Source organism: Mirounga angustirostris, unplaced genomic scaffold (assembly GCF_029215605.1).
Source record: "Mirounga angustirostris isolate CCGP_5_RB_7025 unplaced genomic scaffold, mMirAng1.0.hap1 SCAF_10, whole genome shotgun sequence".
In the NCBI taxonomy this organism is placed as follows: Eukaryota; Metazoa; Chordata; class Mammalia; order Carnivora; family Phocidae; genus Mirounga; species Mirounga angustirostris.
Window position 1 is genome coordinate 30,875,633 of NW_026991718.1, and position 19,576 is coordinate 30,895,208.

General features: G+C 44.4%; 1 protein-coding gene across 3 annotated transcripts in view; it reads left to right on the forward strand.

The window, feature by feature from the left end:
* The window catches only part of GALM (galactose mutarotase), a 104,427-nt gene that overhangs the window by 56,061 nt on the left and 28,790 nt on the right, over positions 1–19,576 (forward strand). For all 3 annotated transcript variants that reach the window (XM_064572135.1, XM_045884446.2, XM_045884448.3), the window contains exons 2-4: positions 6,509–6,663; positions 11,176–11,382; positions 16,430–16,511. In XM_064572135.1, the coding sequence (XP_064428205.1) occupies positions 6,509–6,663; positions 11,176–11,382; positions 16,430–16,511 (444 nt within the window). The remainder of the gene's footprint in view (positions 1–6,508; positions 6,664–11,175; positions 11,383–16,429; positions 16,512–19,576) is intronic.

The following is a 19,576-nucleotide window of genomic DNA, read 5'->3' on the forward strand; positions in this document are numbered from 1 at the left end:
AGGGCATGAAGATCCATGTGGATAACCAGCAGCCATTTGAAAATATATAAAATATTGGGGACAATTAAAATGCTTGTCAATGAAAGTAATGGCTGTTTTCCTCCGAAAGCCAAAGGAAGTTCATTCAGGTTGTAGAAGCTTCGCCTGGGATTGGTTTAGAGGAAGAGTTTTCAATGACTAAACCATAAAGACAACATAAACTACTGCTCCCAACTGTCTCCAAAAAACTCTTCAGAACAAATGGATTTTATACTATCTTCATATGTTAGGCACAAAGTAGGCACTTTGATTTCAGACTTTAGGGCACTCTGGCTGAAATTTGGGCTGTATGAGGTGCACAGCACAGCTGGGGTCCTTGGGATGGTGGAAGAGCGGAAAGATCCATTAATATATTTTGGCCAGTCCTTTGCCCAGGTAAAGGGACAGACTTTTCCTCTACCCTTTATCCCACATCAGCAATGGGCTTGATTAAATCATCATTGGTGGCTTGACCTAGAAACTTGGCCCTTTTTGCATGGAAAACAGTATTTTCTGCATTTCCTTTTTTTTTTTTTTTTTTTAAGATTTTATTTATTTATTTGACAGCGAGAGACACAGCGAGAGAGGGAACACGAGCAGGGGGAATGGGAGAGGGAGAAGCAGGCTTCCCGCAGAGCAGGGAGCCTGATGCGGGGCTCGATCCCAGGACCCTGGGATCATGACCTCAGCTGAAGGCAGACGCTTAACGACTGAGCCACCCAGGCGCCCCTATTTTCTGCATTTCAAAAATGTCTTTATTTTATCCTTTTAAATTTTTTTTTTATCTTTTTTTAAATTTATTTGACAGCGAGAGAGAGAGACAGAGAGAGAGGGAACACATGCAGGGGGAGTGTGGGAGGGAGATGCAGGGCTCCATCCCAGGACTCTGGGATCATGACCTGAGCTGAAGGCAGATGCTGAACGACTGAGCCACCCAGGTGCCCCATATTTTCTGCATTTCAAAAGAAGCTTTTTAGTCATGTCCTATTCAGAATTTGAGGACTGTCACTTTCTATAATTCTGATTTGATATAAAACTTAGTAACATATGAAGATAGTATAAAATCCATTTGTTCTGAAGAGTTTTTTGGAGACAGTTGGGAGCAGTAGTTTATGTTGTCTTTATGGTTCAGTCATTGAAAACTCTTCCTCTAAACCAAGCACTGACAAGTGCTTCTTGTCTCCATGGGCTATTTACTGTGGCCAGAGAGTGGTCCCTTCTGAGGGAATTCTTGCAAGCCCATGAACCATTGGATTTGTCATTGTCTCCACGGAGAGTTGGGGCTCCGTGTACATTTGTTGAATGGATCAAAGTAGGAATCAAAGATACATACGGCCAAATAATTTTGAACAAAAATGCTGCTTTTCTTTACATTTTTGAGCTCCTGAAAAGCAGATGAATGGTCCACATTATACATCATCAAGGAAATGCAGATTAAAATAATAGTGAGGGTTACCAGAGTGGCCAAAATCCAGAACACTGACAACCCCAAATGCTGGTGAGGATATGGGGCAACAGGAAATCTCATTCCTTGCTGGTGGGAATGCAAAATGGTACCACCGCTTTGGGAGACAGTTTGATTGTTTCTTACAAAACCCAATGTACTCTAACCATATGATCAAGCAGTCATGCTTCTTGGTAGTTACTCAAAGTAGTTAAAACCTTATGTCCACACACACACACAGACTTATGTCCACAAAAAACCCTGCACAACGGTGTTTATAAGCAGCTTTATTCATAATTGCCAAAACAAGCAACCAAGATGTCCTTTAGTAGGTGGACAAATAAACTGTGGTACATCCAGACAATGGAATATTATTCAGTGCTAAAAAGAAATGAACTATCAAGCCACAAGGAGCCACTAAAACGCATATTACTAAATGGAAGAAGCCCATCTGAAAGGGCTACATACTATCCAATTCAACTATGACATTCTGAAAAAGGCAAATTTATGGAGACAGTAAAAAGATCTGTGGTTGCCAAGGGCTAGGGGGATGGGAGAGATGAGTAGGCAGAACACAGAAGATTTTTAGGGCAGCGAAAATACTCTGTATTATAATGATGGATACATATCATTATTCATTTGTCCAAACCCATAGAATGTACAACACCAAGGGAGAGCCCTACTGTTGAACTAGGGACTTTGGGTGATAATGATATGTCAGTGTGGGTTCATCAATTAGAAATGTGTCTCTCTGATGGGGGGTGTTGGTATTGGGAGAGGCTATGCATGTGTGGGGACAGGGGATGTATGGGGAATCTGTACTTTCTGCTCAATTTTGCTGTAGACCTAAAACTGCTCTAAAAAATAAAGTCTAGGATGCCTGGGTGGCTCAGTCGGTTAAGTGTCTGCCTTTGGCTCAGATCATGATCCCAGGGTCCTGGGATCAAGTCCTGAATTGGGCTCCATGCTCAGCAGGGAGCCTGCCTCTCCCCCTGCTTGTGCTCTCTCTCTCTCACAAATAAATAAATAAAATCTTTAAAAAATAAAGTCTACTAAAAAAACAAGAGCAGATGAAGCAAAACCAAGAGAAGTTTTCCTGGCCTATTGGAACTCCTCTTGGTTACCCAGTGTAAGGAGTTTTAAAGCTGCAGCTTCAGAAAGAGAGGAGGGTGGGGAGGGAGGTGGGAGCTGGTGGAGAGGTCAGTCTGGCCTATGCGAAGGGATGGTAGTAAGATCAATTCACCAGAAAGCCTTGTTTTCAAATAATGTGTGCTTCAGAGTAAGTCCTTAGGAGCCAGACCAAGCTCAAATCCAGGTTCTTCTGATAATTGTTGTGTTTGGGGGCAAGTTACTTAGCCTTTCTGTCCTCAGTTTCCACATCTATAGAAGGAGGGTAGTAATACTGTCTAGCTCGTAGAACTATCCTGAAGATGAAATGAGTTAAATAGAGCACTTAGAAAGTAGCCGAACCTTAGGAAGAACTCGGTGTTAGCTATTATGATAGTCCACGGGCAGGACTCTGAGGACCTGCAGGTTAGCCGGGGAGTGAATCAGGAGAGACCTGGAAGAGGATGGTTAATGTTTCACTTGTGCCCAACTGGTTGAGTAATGGGAACCTGTGATCTGTAACTGGCCTAATGGTTCAAGGTCTGTATCCTGAGAACCCCTCCAGCCATGGTAAAAATTCATATGCTTGAATTGCATTCTCTTCTTTTTTTATTTAAATTCAGTTAACTAACATATAATGTATTATTGGTTTCGGAGGTACAGGTCAGTGATTCATCAGTCTTATATAATACCCAGTGCTCATTAGATCACATGCCCTCCTTAATGTCTATCACCCAGTTACTCCATCCCCCCAACTTCCCTCCCCTCCAGCAACCCTCAGTTTGTTTCCTATGATTAAGAGTCTCTTATGGTTTGTCTCCCTCTCTGATTTTTGTCTTGTTTTATTTTTTCCTCTCTTCCCTATGATCTTGTTTTGTTTCTTAAATTCCTCATATCAGTGAGATCATATGATAATTGTCTTTCTCTGACTGACTTATTTTGCTTAGCATAATACCCTCTAGTTCCATCCACATTGTTGCAAATGGCAAGATTTCACCTTTTTTGATGGCTGGGTAGTATTCCATTATATACATATATATCTATATATCTATATCTATATATATATCACATCTTCTTTACCCATCTGTCAATGGACATCTGGCCTGTTTCCATGTTTTGGCTATTGTGGACATTGCTGCTATAAACATTGGGGTGCACATACCCCTTCAGATCATTACATTTGTATCTTTGGGGTAAATACCCAATAGGGCAATTGCTGGGTCGTAGGGTAGCTCTATGTTCAACTTTTTGAGGAACCTCCATACTGTTTTCCAGAGTGGCTGCACCAGCTTGCATTCCCACCAACAGTGTAGGGGGGGTTCCCCTTTCTCCACATCCCTGCCAACATCTGTCATTTCCTGACTTGTTAATTTTAGTCATTCTGATTGGTGTGAGGTGGTTTCTCATTGTGGTTTTGGTTTGGATTTCCCTGAGAATTGTATATTCTTCTCATCCACATAGACGGGATGGATACAGAGTACCACAGGAAAGGGGGATGGAATTCCAAGGGCATCTGAGTGAAAAACAGAGTAGACAGTGATGCTAGTGATAAGGCAAAAAACAAACTACCTCCAAACCTTCGTCTCTACCATTGTAATCATATGGTAGAGGAACTTAAAGAGAAGGAAAGAAAGAACATTCCTGTGCACAGACTTGTAAGTAAAAGGGCATAAGCATATTGCTTTTTATAGCCCCTAAAAAGCCCCACAACAATTTGCTCCTCAGTATGCCATGTAGCATAGTAGGGCGCCTGGGTGACTCGGTCAGGTTAGTGTCTGCCTTCAGCTCAGGTCATGATCCCGGGGTCCTGGGATCGAGCCTGGCATTGGCCTCCTTGCTCAGCGGGAAGCCTGCTTCTCCCTCCCTCTGCCTGCTGCTTCCCCTGCTTGTGCTCTCTCTCTCTTGCTATCTCTCTCTGTCAAATAGATAAACAAAATCTTAAAAAAAGAATATGATAGATGGATATGTAGTCACATGGACAGATCTTAAGGCATTTGATAAATGAGAACTTGCAAAACAATGTGCATAATACGATTCTCTTTATATAAATATGGCATTTGTGTAATTGTATGTGCTTCTCTATAGTTAATTAAAAAACAAAAAAACTGGAAGTGTATATGCCAAACTGTTAGCATTGGTTGTCACTGGGAAGAAGAAGAGTTGAGGCATAAAAGAGGGACTTTCACTTTTTTTTTTTTTTAAGATTTATTTATTTATTTGAGAGAGCAGGTGGGGGCCAGGTAAGGGGCAAAGGGAGAGAGAGAATCTCAAGCAGACTCCTCACTGGGCATGGAGCCTGATGTGGGGCTCGATCTCACAACCCCGAGATCATGATCATGACCTGAGCCAAAATCAAGAATCAGACACTTAACCAACTGAGCCACCAGGAGCCCCTTTCATGTTTTACTCTTTATTAAGGTTGCCAGATTTAGCAAATGAAAATACAGGACACCTGATTAAATTTGAATTTCAGATAAATAACAAATGGAGTTTTTTGGGTTTTTTTTAAACTTTTTATTTTTTTTGTTTTTGTTTTTTAAGGTTTTATTTATTTATTTGACAGAGAGATAGAGAGAGCACAAGTAGGCAGAGCGGCAGGGAGAGGAAGAGGGAGAAGCAGGCTCTACACCGAGCAGGGAGCCTGACGCGGGTCTCAATCCCAGGACTCTGGGATCATGACCTGAGCCGAAGGCAGACGCTTAACCAACTGAGTCACCCAGGCACCCACGTTTTTTTAAAACTTCTTTAAAAAGTTTTTATTTTTTCATTTATTTAAGTAATCTCTACACCCAACCTGGGGCTCGAACTCATGAGCTCAAGGTCAAGAGTCACATGCTCTTCTGACTGAGCCAGCCAGGCACCCCAACAAATGGTTTTTAAGTGTTAAGTATGTCTCATGCATAATAATAATATGGTTGTACTTATACTAAAAAATTATTTATTGTTTATCTGAAATTCAGATTCAACTGGGTGTCCTATATTTCCTCTGACAAGCCTACTCTTTGTTTCATGCTCTTTAAAGGATAGTTTCATGAAATAATTGTATTATTCCAAAAAAAATAAAAAGAGAAAGAAGAAGAATTCTTGAGACAACACAAATATATGTTAAGGAAATGTTTAGTTAAGGAAATTGATTGGCCTAGAAAAGAGCAGATTACAAAGCAGCATGTAAATTAAGACTCCACTTCTTTATAAAAAGAAGAAGAAAAGCACATGTCTGCATGTACTAAAAGGCAGGAGGCTATACATAAGAATATTAACAGTAGTTCTCTCTGGTGATGAGATTGGGATGATTTAAATTTCTTGGGGCACCTGGGTGGCTCAGTCGGTTGCACTCTTGGTTTTGGCTCGGTCATGATCTCATGGGTCGTGAGATCCAGCCCCAAGTGGGGCTCTGTGCTCAGTGCAGAGTCTGGTTAAGATTCTCTCTCCCTCTCCTTCCTCTCCCCAGCTCAAATAAATAAATCTTTATAAAAAATAAATTTCTTCTTTGTGCTTTATGAAGTTCTTTCACAATGTTTATAAAGAACACACATTACTTTTGGAAAGGGAAAGCGTCGTGTGTAAAGAACACCCTTTTCCTGTGCTCCCCTGAGGAGTTGAATTTGCCCAAGTTGGGGGCACCTGGGTGGCTCAGTCGTTAAGCATCTGCCTTCAGCTCGGGTCATGATCCCAGGGTCCTGGGATCGAGCCCCGCATCGGGCTCCCTGCTCAGCGGGAAGCCTGCTTCTCCCTCTCCCGCTCCCCCTGCTTGTGTTCCCTCTCTCGCTGTGTCTCTCTCTGTCAAATAAATAAATAAAATCTTAAAAAAAAAAAAAAAAAGAATATGCCCAAGTTGTTCCTACTTTCAGCTGCTCTCAGAAGAAAGTGGTGGGCAGCACTGTGAGCCTCAGCTTCGGTTTGAAGTTTAAAAAAAACATTCCATCTCGTGTCCTGCAGGCTACCTCCAAAAGCAGCCCTACTTTGGAGCCGTGGTTGGCAGGGTGGCCAACCGAATTGCCAAAGGAACATTCACGTTGGACGGGAAGGAGTATAAGCTGGCCATCAACAATGGGCCCAACAGTCTGCATGGAGGAGTCAGAGGGTTTGACAAGGTGAGTCAGGGGCACTGGACAGAGTCCTCACCTGGCGTACTTCACAGAGAACCTTCAAACGTACCATCTATTCGCCAGGCTCAATCCTCGGCCCTGCAGCAAATGCGTGGGGAGGTGATAGAGGAAAGAGGCTGATCCAGGCACTCGGGGGGAGCAGATGCGCTGGCCCTGTTCCAGGACCCATCCTTCTGTAGCTCTTCGGACTGTAACAGGCAGGGGAGCCCTGAGTGAAAGGGAAAGACAGGGAATGACTTTCTCCCTGTGTCGGGATCAGGAAGTCCAGTGGACCTTGGGCGCAATGGAAAAGTGGCTTAAAACTAGTACCTGCCGGGCGCCTGGGTGGCTCAGTTGGTTAAGCGACTGCCTTCGGCTCAGGTCATGATCCTGGAGTCCTGGGATCAAGTCCCGCATCGGGCTCCCTGCTCGGCGGGGAGTCTGCTTCTCCTTCTGACCCTCCTCCCTCTCATGTGCTCTCTCTATCTCATTCTCTCTCTCAAATAAATAAATAAAATCTTTAAAAAAAAAAAACAAAACTAGTACCTGCCGCTTACTGTACGAGGCCTTCGCACGTCTTCTCTCTCATGCTTACAAGAGCCCTGCATTATCACCAGATGAGAAACCTGAGGGTCTGAAAGGCCATATAACTCCTAGGTTGGGCGGCCCGGCCCACAGCCCTCATTTCTACACCATAACCGCTGGGGTAGGCGCCCCCGGTCCAACACACACCCCTGAAACTGCCGCTAAGCCCCCTCCCCACCACAGTGTGGTGCCACATCCAGGCGTAGCCTTCCACGGAAGTGCCTCATGCCTCAAAATTACCTCAGATCCTCCCCCAGTTACCTCTTTCCACATTAAAACTCCCATTCCCCAAGTGAATCCCTGGAAAAACAGGGTTAGGACCACAAACTGATCAGACAGCTTCTCCCTGAAGTAGAAATGCCTGGCGTGCTTCCTAGCTGTGTGGGAGTCCTGAGGGTTAGCCCCCAGCGACTCTCTTACTAGTCTAATTTCAGGGAGATAATTTTGGTAGCTAACTCTTCTTTAAATTATACCCCCCCCCCCCAGCCGGTTTATTTCCTATAGAAGAGCCAGAAAATACTGGCATGTGTATGGCAGTTGAAGATCACTATTTCTTCCTTTCTGCCTCTTTCTGCCTCCTGTCCTGTTGAAGGAAGTTGGTCACTCTCTTGCCCCTGTCTCACCAACTTCCTGTCTGTGGCCTAGAACCGCACTGCCCCATCTCGTCCCTGTTCCTCCATGATTGGACTCCTCACACCAGGAAGGCGTGAAGGCAAGGGGTAGCCTCGGTCCTAGCAGCACTAGGGCAGAGGGTCTCTGGAATATGGCAGGGCCATGGGCAAAGCCCAGCCAGGGGAAGTTAGGCCCAGCTCTGTTCTGAGGGATTTTCAGAAGAGCCTCAGAACAGCACCTGTTCTGGCTTGGTCCTCTTCCCTCTGTTCCACTGTGGGGTTTTCTGTGGTGTTGCTTCACATGTGTGCCCTGTAAAAACACAGCCCAATAGTGAGTAGACACATCCTTCAGTGCACTGTGCCTCCTGAGTTCCTTCTGTGAACCGGGCAGCATAATGTGGCGGGGATTCCTGAGACTCCCCTATGGCGAGGGAGCCAGACCCTTCGATAAATAACTGTTCTAGGCAACCAGCCCCCTCATATAGATGCCAGCGGTGTGCTATAGAAACCGGGTGTGGACAGATTCATAGCAACTCGGGAGGGAGGATTGGAACCACCCTTGAAGAAAGAATAGCATTGCATTTAGTAAGTAGGTACTGGAAAAAATGGCTGTGCAGAAGCCCAGAAAGGGTGGGGGAAAGACTTGGAATGTTACCCTGGAGATATTGAAAGCTTTTGAACCTTAAGCTTCCACACAGTGACATGAGCAGTATCGGATGAACTTTGTTTCCAGTTGTATTTCATCTCAACAATTACTGAACAAATAGCTGGTTTGTAGATACGTCTTGTTCTATTTATATCAACACATTTTTTTAAAAGATGAAATTTGAATAACCTAACAGGATTAGAAATGGCATATTAGTAGGCCTAAAGATGCAAACGCGGAAATTTTTCAGGAAATTCGGAAAGTGCAGGGTCAGGGATATTCTCCCATGAATAGAAATTGCGTGTTCCACAAAATTACACTTAATCTGATAATAATGGTTTAACACAAAAAACTTTCCACTGTGTTCTTTCTCTGAAGGACAAGGACTAGGTAGCAATTGAAGAACATTTTATTTCAAATCTTTTATTCCTAAAATTTTCCATTTGGGGGATTCTTTTTTCTTTTTTTAATCATGCATATAACCAGCTTTTATATTTTAAGTGTCTTGAAAGTTCAACATTTCTAGGAGATAAGTAGGGTGTAAAATTAATTTTTTACTAAGGTCAGTAAATTTGTTTCAGATACCAGCTGCTTTCACTGTAGGTAAATGCAGAGACCTCCGCTCCTGCTGGGCTCCCCTTCCTGGTAAATGTGGGATCTCTCAACATCAGTGACAGAGATCCAGGCCATGCTAGGAGCAGGTGGGCAGAGCCCGGGCTCAAAGGCCATTCCTGTGACCCACGGAAATTATTATCTTTCAAGTCTATTTGGAATGACAGTGTTTGGCCTCAACTCTTCTGTTGACAAAAGGAGATTCAAACAAAACATTCATTGAAATGAAGATGTGGATGGTGTAGACTGCCAGGCCTGAGTTTGAATCCTAGTTCTGTCACTAATGACATGTATGACTTTAAACAAGATTTTTAACCCCTTTAAACAATGGGCATGGCCCCGCAGCGGGCTCCATGCTCGGCCTGTAGTCTGCTTAAGACTCTCTCCCTCTTCCTCTGCTCCTCCCCCTGCTCGTGCAGGTGCGCATGTGTGCACACACGCTCTCTCTCTCTCTCTCATTCTCTCTCTCTCTATATATATAATAAATAAATAAATCTTTAAAAAAATTTTTAAACAATGAGCATGAAGTATGAAAAGGTTCTACTCAATCCCCCTGGAATATGGGAGGTGGAAGTAGGCAAGGAAGCACCACGGAACTCAATTTGCTCATCCGTAAAATGGGGTCATAGTATTAGTTGGAGCGATTTGAAATTGCCAGTGTTCAACTGTTTTGACCTACAAAGATGGTCATTTCATTTGGTTCAACCAAATCCTTACCTTATGAAATGATTTATGTAAAGCACCAGGTCAGTGGCTGGTGAGCACCGAACAAATGGACATCTCCTGTCAGCAAAGACCTCTTGATAGTGACCCCCAGGACTCCCCAGAGGGACTGGACTCTCTGGACAGTATGTCCTCTGATCGCATGGAATAAGGAAAACAGCTCAGGATCAGACCTCCGTCTTCTCAGCTGGAAGAAGCTAGGAAAAACAGTGTGTTTTTTCTGAGCCCAGCTCTCTCATCATTAAATGAAGATAGTGGTGCCTACATTGAGTCAGCTCCAAGACAGAGAGAGAGTTTCTGTGAAGTTCTTAGCAGTGTCTTGGCTCATCATGGGCACTCAGGAAATCCTGGTTGTCCCTCCCCCGTAAGGGTAATCTTGAGGACTCTAGGGCAAAGGTGAGAGGAACCACTGTGTGTGAATCAAAAATTCCTATTGCCAAAAGCAAAAAATTCTAGAAAACTTTTCTTCATATTTTTCTTGCCACCCTTAGAACCATATTTTCTAGAATAAGAAGAAAACTTCAAGATCATTTTACAACCCCTTTATGCCAGGGACTGATGCCCAACATCATACACTGAGCTAGGAACAAACCTGGCCCCCAAATCAGGACTCCTGACATGTGGGCAGAACTCTTCCTAATAGAACAAGTGCCTTCTTACTTGTTTGGAACTCTGCCCAGGGAATATAGAGAATCTTGGAGCATTTTTTATAAATATTCATAAATAGTACTTCCCTGGGAAAGAGGGGCTCATTTATTACGGTCATTTTTTAAATACCACTAGCAGATTTTGCTATATGACATTTATCAGAATGGGGCACCAAGATAAAAAAAAAAAAAGTTTTGAAGAAGTGGAAGAAGAAAACATTGTAGACACATACATATAAGTTTAAGATTTTATTTATTTATTTGAGAGAGAATGAGATAGAGAGAGAGAGCATGAGAGGGGGGAGGGTCAGAGGGAGCAGACTCCCTGCTGAGCAAGGAGCCCGATGCGGGACTCGATCCTGGGACTCCAGGATCACGACCCGAGCCGAAGGCAGTCGCTTAACCAACTGAGCCACCCAGGCGCCCACATATAAGTTTAAAGAGAAAGAGTATGGGGAATATGAGTAGGTAAAGAGAAAGAAAAAAATTTTCTCTCAAGATCTACTTTTTTGTAGATCTTTTTGTAAAATTTTGTAAACAAAATTTTAGAACAATTAAAATCCAAGCTATTATTCAAACATCTTGAAGATCATATAACCATTTCTCTTCCTAGAATTAGCTAGCTTTAAATATTGAAATGTGGCATTTAGCTCGAGATTGCAATGACTTAACAGCTTTGAAAACACTTTTCTAGGTCCTCTGGACCCCTCGGATGCTGTCAAATGGTGTCCAGTTCTCAAGAGTCAGTCCAGATGGTGAGGAAGGTTACCCTGGAGAGTTGAAAGTCTGGGTGACATACACGCTGGATGGTGGGGAGCTTATGATCAACTATCGAGCCCAGGCCAGTCGGACCACACCGGTCAATCTGACCAACCATTCTTATTTCAACCTGGCAGGCCAGGTAAGTGGACTTTCCTCTGCTCTCCTGCTGTAGCATAAAGGGTAACTTGCCTCTTCTCTCCTGCCATGTGCTTTGTGTGACCTGGGGAGTGGCTGGAGAGACCAACCCAGGACGGAATTACTCTTGCAATGGGGTCAACCCTGGCGTTGAGGAAAAATGGCTAGCAAAGCTGCAGACTCATAGTAGGTGCTCAATAAATGGAAGTTACAAAGAAAGATAGAATGAGTACATTGTATTACCCAGAGAATTATCTCTTTCCCACATGTTCAGACAAGGAACCAGCTATTTCAAGAACTCCCTTTCATCTCACTGTGACATGAGCTTACATTTGCTTCCTCATTCCACTCCTACCCCTAAAAGTTTCCAGTTAAGGCACTTTCCATCCTTGGAATTTTAAAAATGGGCTTGGCTCAGCCCCTTTAGACATGCTGCCAACATTTGTATGCCTCCAGCATGTAGCCCACCATAGGAGTGCTATAGAGAGACTCCCCACCCCTCAGTAATCCCCTCAACACTACCTTATTCCCTCCTAATGGTAATATTTGAGGTTGTTGAGGAGGCTGTTACATGAGGCAGAGTAGAAAGTTTAGCTAAACTCTGTAGACTCTATCTATTACTTCCTCTTCATCTAAAAAGCTCATCATTGTCTACTATACTTGAATTGCTTTGGCATGATTTCCTACCACAAGATGATGTTCACAGCCAACTAGTAATATCTTGCATTTTTACACTCTTTTAGGAGTCTGCTGACGATGTGCTGCTTTTTTTTCCTAGGATCTTTCCAAATAGCACAAATTAATTGGTTCTTATGTAATTTCCAAAGTTCTCCCCTTAAAAATAAAGAAAGAATTCTAAACTTGCCTATTGCTTATCCTCAGAAACTTCCACCATCCTCCTTAAGATCTTAAAGACTGGGGCACCTGGGTGGCTCAGTCGGTTAAGCGTCTGCCTTCAGCTCCAGTCCTGACCCCGGGGGTCCTGGGATCAAGCTTCTTGCTCAGCAGGGAGCCTGCTTCTCCCTCCCCCTCTCCCTCTGTCTGCCGCTCCCCCTGCTGTGCTCTCTCTCTGTGTCAAATAAATAAATAAAATCTTTAAAAAAAAAAATCTTAAAGACAAACCAAAAACCAAAACCCAAACAAACATACCCAGCCATAGAGGCTCTGCAATAATGTGCATAAAGACCCTCCTTTTCTAATAAGTTCAGAAAGAAACTTGACAGAAAGAAACAATTGGTGGTTTTTTATAGGTAGTAGATCATGGTGATTTTTTACTATTTTCTACATTTTTGTATACTTAGGACATCCTATTTTATAATCTAAAGAAATAGATTCAGAAATGGAAATTATACATTAAATATGTAAGTATCTGATGATGTATTCCAATCAAGGAGACAAAATGGGAATGCAAGTTCACTATGGCTCTGTCCATTTACCAGGCAGGAGGACCCTCGCAGGTCACAGACCCACCCACAGGGGTAGTCAACGTTAACCCCCTTCTGTATACTGTCTTAGTGAGTGCAACTGGAATCCACAGCCACTAGCTTCAGGGTTGAGGATGGGAGAGGGCCATTAGCCCTTTGGGGCCCTTTGATGAGAGTGGGTGGTCACTCACCAGGCCTGGGGTCCAGGGGCCTCTGCATCTTCAGAACATCTCTTACCGTACCCAGGAAAGCATTATTATGTGTCTTAAACCCTCCCCAGGTAAATAACTCAAAACTTGATCATTTAAAATGGTCAGCTCATCTTATGTATTTTCTTGTTGCTTGTTTCTTTCTTTTTTAAATTTAATAAGCGATATGTTTGTTCTACCTGGGGCCAAATTTTGACTCATCACTTCTAAGATTGAGTGTTGATGGCCTGGGGGAGGAGAGAACTGTGTTTTTCAAAGAATGGAAAAGGTATATGGGTTGCAGGTTGTTTGGGCTTTGTTTGTTGTCCTCCTTCCTTCCTTATCTAACCCCAAACTGGGCAATGAAGCAGCCTGGGGGGAATTTGAGATGAAAGGCAATAGTGGGGTTCCAGCCTGACTGGAGAGGTACGTCAGCAAACACCCGGGTTCTTCCATCTTCCCATTCTGCCTCTTCAGTGTTTTGGCTCTTGTCTTCGGGCTCATTGTCTCCTGGCCGCAAGATGGTTGTGACCCGCAGCTCCAGGAATCACGTCTTCGTGTAGTCGCACCCAGAGGCAAAAAAGAACCTATTCCTTTTTTTCATATCTCTAATGTTCCATTTTTAAGAATAAACAAAACTTTTCCCAGAGGCTCTCCAGCAGCCTTTGCCTCACAGTTCATGGGCCAGAAGTGTGTCCCATGCCCTGCCTAACCGAGTACCAGCAAGGGAATTGGACCACCCGGTGGGATTAGGGAGGGCGTCCTTTACCCCGAGCATATGACCCTAGCACAGGACGACTCAACAAGGCAGCGCTCTGCCAGGGGCAAACGAGGGTGCCAGGAAGGGAGGTGCGGTGGCTTGGGGTTAGTACTCGAGTGTCGGTGCTACCCTGCTCAAGGTGAGGAGAGCTGAATGAAGGCCATCCTAGTGGCAACGCATGCAGAGGTCTGTAAAGCCCCGGGCAGGCCACAGAGGGCTTTATAAATGCTTAATGTTCTGAACGAGTAGCAGCTGAGCAAAGCTAACCAAAACCAACAGTGAACCCAGAGATGGGCCTCAAGAGCTCTTGGTGGATCAGCCTTCCTTGCCAGGTTTTCATCGGCCTAGAAAGGAAATGAATCCAGCAGGAATATTCCACCAGAATGGATCACTGAATTATTCCAGGTCAGAAGAATGGTAAAATGAAGCCTGCTTCCCTTTCATAAAGGAACATAGGTGCCGCTTGGTGACCCGATGCATTAAGGGAGTGGCTCTCTCATAAATGTTCCTTTCCTTCTCCCCCAACCCAGGCTTCTTCTTAACCTCTCAGACTCCTTAGTTTATTTAGTGTGTGATTGAATCATTTTCTTCCTGCCCTAGTGCTACAAAACAAACAGAAAAAAGGAAATTCCTAAGCAGCTTTATTCATAATAGTAAAAATACTGGAAACAAGCAACAGTCTACCAAATATTCATACAATGGAATACTACTCAACCTTCGGCTGAGCATCGAGTGGATAGAGCCAGGGAAACAGTCCCCAGTTCTCTTCCCTCATCTCTGCTCCCCTCAGGCCCAGAGGCCTCTTGGGTGCTGGCAGGACCCCTGAGGCATGAGGGGATGGGAGTAGGGGGAGCCCGCCAGGAGAGACCCCTTCTAGTCTGGAGCTGCTGTAGGTGGTGGTGCAGAGCCCTCCCATTTTGGACCTACCTTCTCAGGTCAGAACAGGGACCAAACGAGTGACTAAGGTAGAGACTATGGGAACAGAGGAGAGGCCTCTGCCCTGGCCTTGCCTCCAGTCCCCTCCTACCCCTGCCCACGTGTACCCACTGGGAGGGCACAAGACCAGGGCAGTTCTTGAGGAACAGAGCCTCCTCGGAGTGTAATTAAAGCAATTTCTGGCCTGTTTAGACATAGATTCTCATGGCCTCTAAAATCCTGGCATTTCTCCTCAGGACGACTCCATTTGATTGTGTGGGCCTAAGTCTTTCTGACTAGAGGATCTGTTTCGGTTAACCCACAGGGATCTGCCTCCCTCTGCTTGCTTCTCAAGAACCCAGCTTAGCTTTCAGTTTAGCTTAGCTTGGAGTTTCTCAACCCAAGCACATTGACATGTTGGGTCACACAATTTCTTTGTTGCAGGGCTGTGCATCATAGGGCGTTGGGCAGAATTCCTGGCCTCTTCCCACCACACGCCAGTAGCTTTACCACCTCCAGTCATGACAATCAAAAATGTCTCCAGAACATTGCCAAATTTTGCCCTACGGCAAGATCATCCCCAGTTGAGAAGCACTAGTTGAGCTTAGTTTTGAGCATTCACCAAGCAGAAGCCCTCTCCCAGTTCCCCTTGCACGACTTCTGCTGTGAAGCTTGAAAATACAGTATTCAAATATAATCCTTTTTATCAGAAACCTGTATGTGTCCCTGCCAATTTCCAAGCAGCACAACATAGCTTTATTAACCGTCCTTCACAAACACCCTGGAAAAGGTAGAAAAGGAGCATCATTGGCCTGTTTTACCCTGAAGGACAAGAGATTCTAGGCTAAGTGATTTCCCTGGGGCCACTCCACGAGAACCGGAACTAGACCCCGGGCCTTCTGGCTACTGACCCATCTTTGACTCCTCCCTGCCCCCCCCGTCCCCCCCCCCCAAGGCAGGCTGCATCTTTAATGGAAGAGATGAGCGAGCTCCCAAATGTAGGAACTCTACTTCTGACTGCCAGGCTTCTGTCCTGTGGTACAGAGTGGGTCCCCTGGGTGGGAGCTGGGCCAGAGAAGGGGGACAGGTACCCCACCTCCAAGCCTGGAGGCAAGATGTTGGCCATCCAGCACTTGTGTGTTCCAGGTCAACAACTATTGCTCTTCTGTTTGCCTAGCATGTGGGGAGAGTGGGAGAAACCCCTCTGTTAATAAGCCAAAGTTGAAAAGTCTTTCAAACCACTGATGTCTCTCTGACTTTTCACACTCGTAATTCCACTTAGACAAGAAGATGCATGCTGGGGTCACCCTCAAAAACTTCTTCCACATATATCAGTTGCTATGTTGAGGACCTATCTACCTATGCTTAAATGAACATATTAATCATCGCCATAGGTCAAATGGGATTTCTAAAGTGTTTGTCAATGCCTGAAAACATTTCTGCAGAGAAGTTAAAAAGCAAAAATACCTGGGGCGCCTCGGTCACTCAGACGGTTAAGTGTCCAACTCTTGATTTCCACTCAGGTCATGATCTCAGGGTCGTGGGATCAAGCCCTGCATGGGTCTCCTCGCTGAGCACTGAGCGCTGAGCATGGAATCTGCTTGGGATACTCTCTCCCTCTTCCTCTGTCCCTCCCCCCACCCCACCTCCCAGCTCACGTGCTCTCTCTCTCTCAAATAAATAAATCTTAAAAAAAAAAAAGCAAAAATACAAAATAAGACTAAGCATTAGATCTTCTTTTCTTTCTCTACCTTTCTGTCCCAGGGTTCCCCAAACATATACGACCATGAAGTCACTATAGAAGCTGATGCCTTTTTGCCTGTGGATGAAACCCTGATTCCTACAGGTTGGTGAACTTCAACGTTTTTACAGGAATGCAGAGCTGCGGTGTGATTGGGAGAGTACCGAAACCTCATTTACCTAAATTTATTTTCTCTGTTGGCCCGCCAAATTGCCTATAATTACCATGATTAGTCATTTATGTGGGTTAAGGTTGGGTGGCCATATAATTAAACACCCAAGCCAGGACACTTTTGAGAGGGAAAGGGGATGCTATTAATAATTAAGCTTGGGCAACTGGGCAGTTCTAAACAAACTGGGTCAGACGGCCATCCTAGCTGAGCCGTAGACGGCAAGAGTTCTCTGCTAAAATGTAAATCAGGTACTTCTTAGCACCTCAGCGGAGCTAAATTTACCTAAGCATTACCTCCCCAATGCAGGACACTGACAGAACACAACTTGGCTTTAGATGGAGGAGGAAAGGTTGGACCCCGGGGAGGACAATGCATATGTCACCTCTGAGACACAGTTGGGGGGGTGGGGTAGCATGGAGAGTCCACAGTATCAAAAGGGAAGGTGAGGTGTTACCAAACTCAAGCCTTATGGGGTGTGTGTGGGGGGGGCGCCTCCTAGGTTAACTGGATTGAGATCATCTTGGTTATTATTATATGTGATCAAAACTACCTTAGTTCAAATAGGCAAATCCATAGCTCCGTAGAGATAGAAAGTAGATTAGGAGGTTGCCAGGGGCTGGGGACAAAGGGAATGGAGAGTGACAATTGGTACAAGATTTTTTTGGTAGGGGGTGATGAAAAGATTCTGGAATTAGATAGTGGTGATGGTAATATCCTGTAAATATACTAAACATCTGTAAATATACTAAACACTACTGAACTGTGTACTTTAAAAGGGTGAATTTTGTGGTATGTGGATTATATCTCAACTAAAAACAAGAAAGAAAGAAACAAACAAACAAACTTGGTTTCTGTGTTGTCTCCAGGATTAAGTGGTGTAGATTTGTACTGGATTGCAGGTGTACTGCCATCTGCCTCCAGGGGACAGATGGATGACAGCAAGGTGGCTCGCAGGGGTGCTGTTGTTTGTGGCAGCTTATAGAAATTTACTTGAGGTAATTACCCCAAAGCAGTAGATAAATATTCTTATTTAGGTTTCATTAAAATCAGAGCTGAGGGGGCGCCTGGGTGGCTCGGTCGTTAAGCGTCTGCCTTCGGCTCAGGTCATGATTCCAGGGTCCTGGGATCGAGCCCCGCATTGGGCTCCAGCCCCGCATTGGGCTCCCTGCTCTGGAGGGAAGCCTGCTTCTCCCTCTCCCACTCCCCCTGCTTGTGTTCCTGCTCCCGCTGTGTCTCTCTCTGTCAAATAAATAAATAAAATCTTTAAAAAAAAAAAATCAGAGCTCAGGTAAGTGTAGAAGGCTTAGCCAGAGAAAAAGTAAACAAAAGCAGAGGATGAAGGGAAAGAAGAGCAGAAATCCAGAACCACACAAACACTTTTGCATGAGCTCTGCTTCCCCTGGGAAGAAGAGCTGCTGCCTGCTGCCCCTTGCTTGGCTGGCCAAGATCTCCTGCCTGTGTGACAGCAACTTAGAGGTGCCAGGTCGGAGCCCCTTTGTCAGAGCACTGCTGTCTTGTGTTCCACTCTCTTAGGCATCCGTTCAGAGCTCCAGCCTTCCATCAGCCCATCCGGTGGCACCTACTCGTGGAAGGTCAGGAAGGCCTTTCCCCCTGTTCCCAACCCCTGGAAGGGTGCTGCTACTTCTTTGCTTGTCTCCTCTGCTAGTAAAGAGCTTAGAATGACAGAATATGAGCACTCTGAAGCCAAGGGCATCATCATAATCAAATAATCAAGTTTTATATCACCACTAGTAAGATGTGTTGTACCCTCCTCATATGATGTCCTGGAAAAGCACATCATCTGTGTCATATTCTGTCAGAAATGCCTAACGCCATTCCATTCAGAAGGCATCACGTGAACCCAGTTGAGGGACAGTCTACAAAATAATTAAGCAGTACTCTTCAGGGGTGTCAAGGTCATGCTGGCCTTGAAGCAAGACTGAAGAATGGTCACAGAAGAGACTAAGGAGGCAAGGACAACTAAATGCAATGGGAGATCCTGGACTGGATCCTGAGCCAGAAAGAGGACCTTAGTGGGAACACTGGTGAAATTCTAGTGAAGCGTGTAGTTAATAGTATTGAACCAGTGTTAATTTCTTAGTTGTGATCATTGTACCACGGTTATCTATGATGTTAACATTGGGGAAAGGACAGGTATACAGAGATGTACTTTTTTTTTTTTAAGATTTTATTTTTAAGAAATCTCTACCCTCAGCGTGGGGCTCAGACTCACAATCGTGAGATCAGGAGTCGCATGCCGCACTGACTGAGCCAGCCAGGCACCCCCAGAGATGTACTATTTTTGTAACCTCTCTGATGTCTAAAATTATTTCAAATTTTTTAAAAAAAATTTTTAAAAGCCCAGGGCTCCAAGTAAGATATTTTAATTTTCCTGGACACCTGCCTTACTTTATAGGTAAGGGCTTTTGTTTTATTTGGGTGTCTTTAATAAAATAATGGGGTTGTGTTTATGGCCACCAGTTCAAAATTTGTATGAGGAAAATGGTAAGAATGTGAGCCTGCGTGCTAAGCAGCAACTCCTGTGAACAGCAGGAATTAGAAACCCAGAAATATAGGGACTACAGAGCTCATTAGAATAATAACGAGAAATCAAGATAAATGGATTAAAAATTTGTGCATCGCAGTTTTCCTTGCTCCAGGGCTGGGTTTAAAGGCTTTTACATTTTTCTTGGTAACATGTGTCATCTTCTGATATTTGCGTGACTCAGTGTGAGGATGAGTAACCAGCCCATCCTGTCCTAGATGCCACAGGATTGCATTAGAACTCCGTATTGTGAACTCCAAAGGGAAAATGGTGGCAGCTGCTGGTTTGTGACTGAAAAGGAAGGAAGTGAATTCAGTAGCTTTTAGGTGGAGGTGATGAAATTAGTGCATATTTATTTGTGTATATTTATAAAATCTTATGTTGTCCTGTTGCATTTTGATCAGATGAAAATCACAAAAATGCGTAATTCATGCCGTGTAAAGATTATTTGTC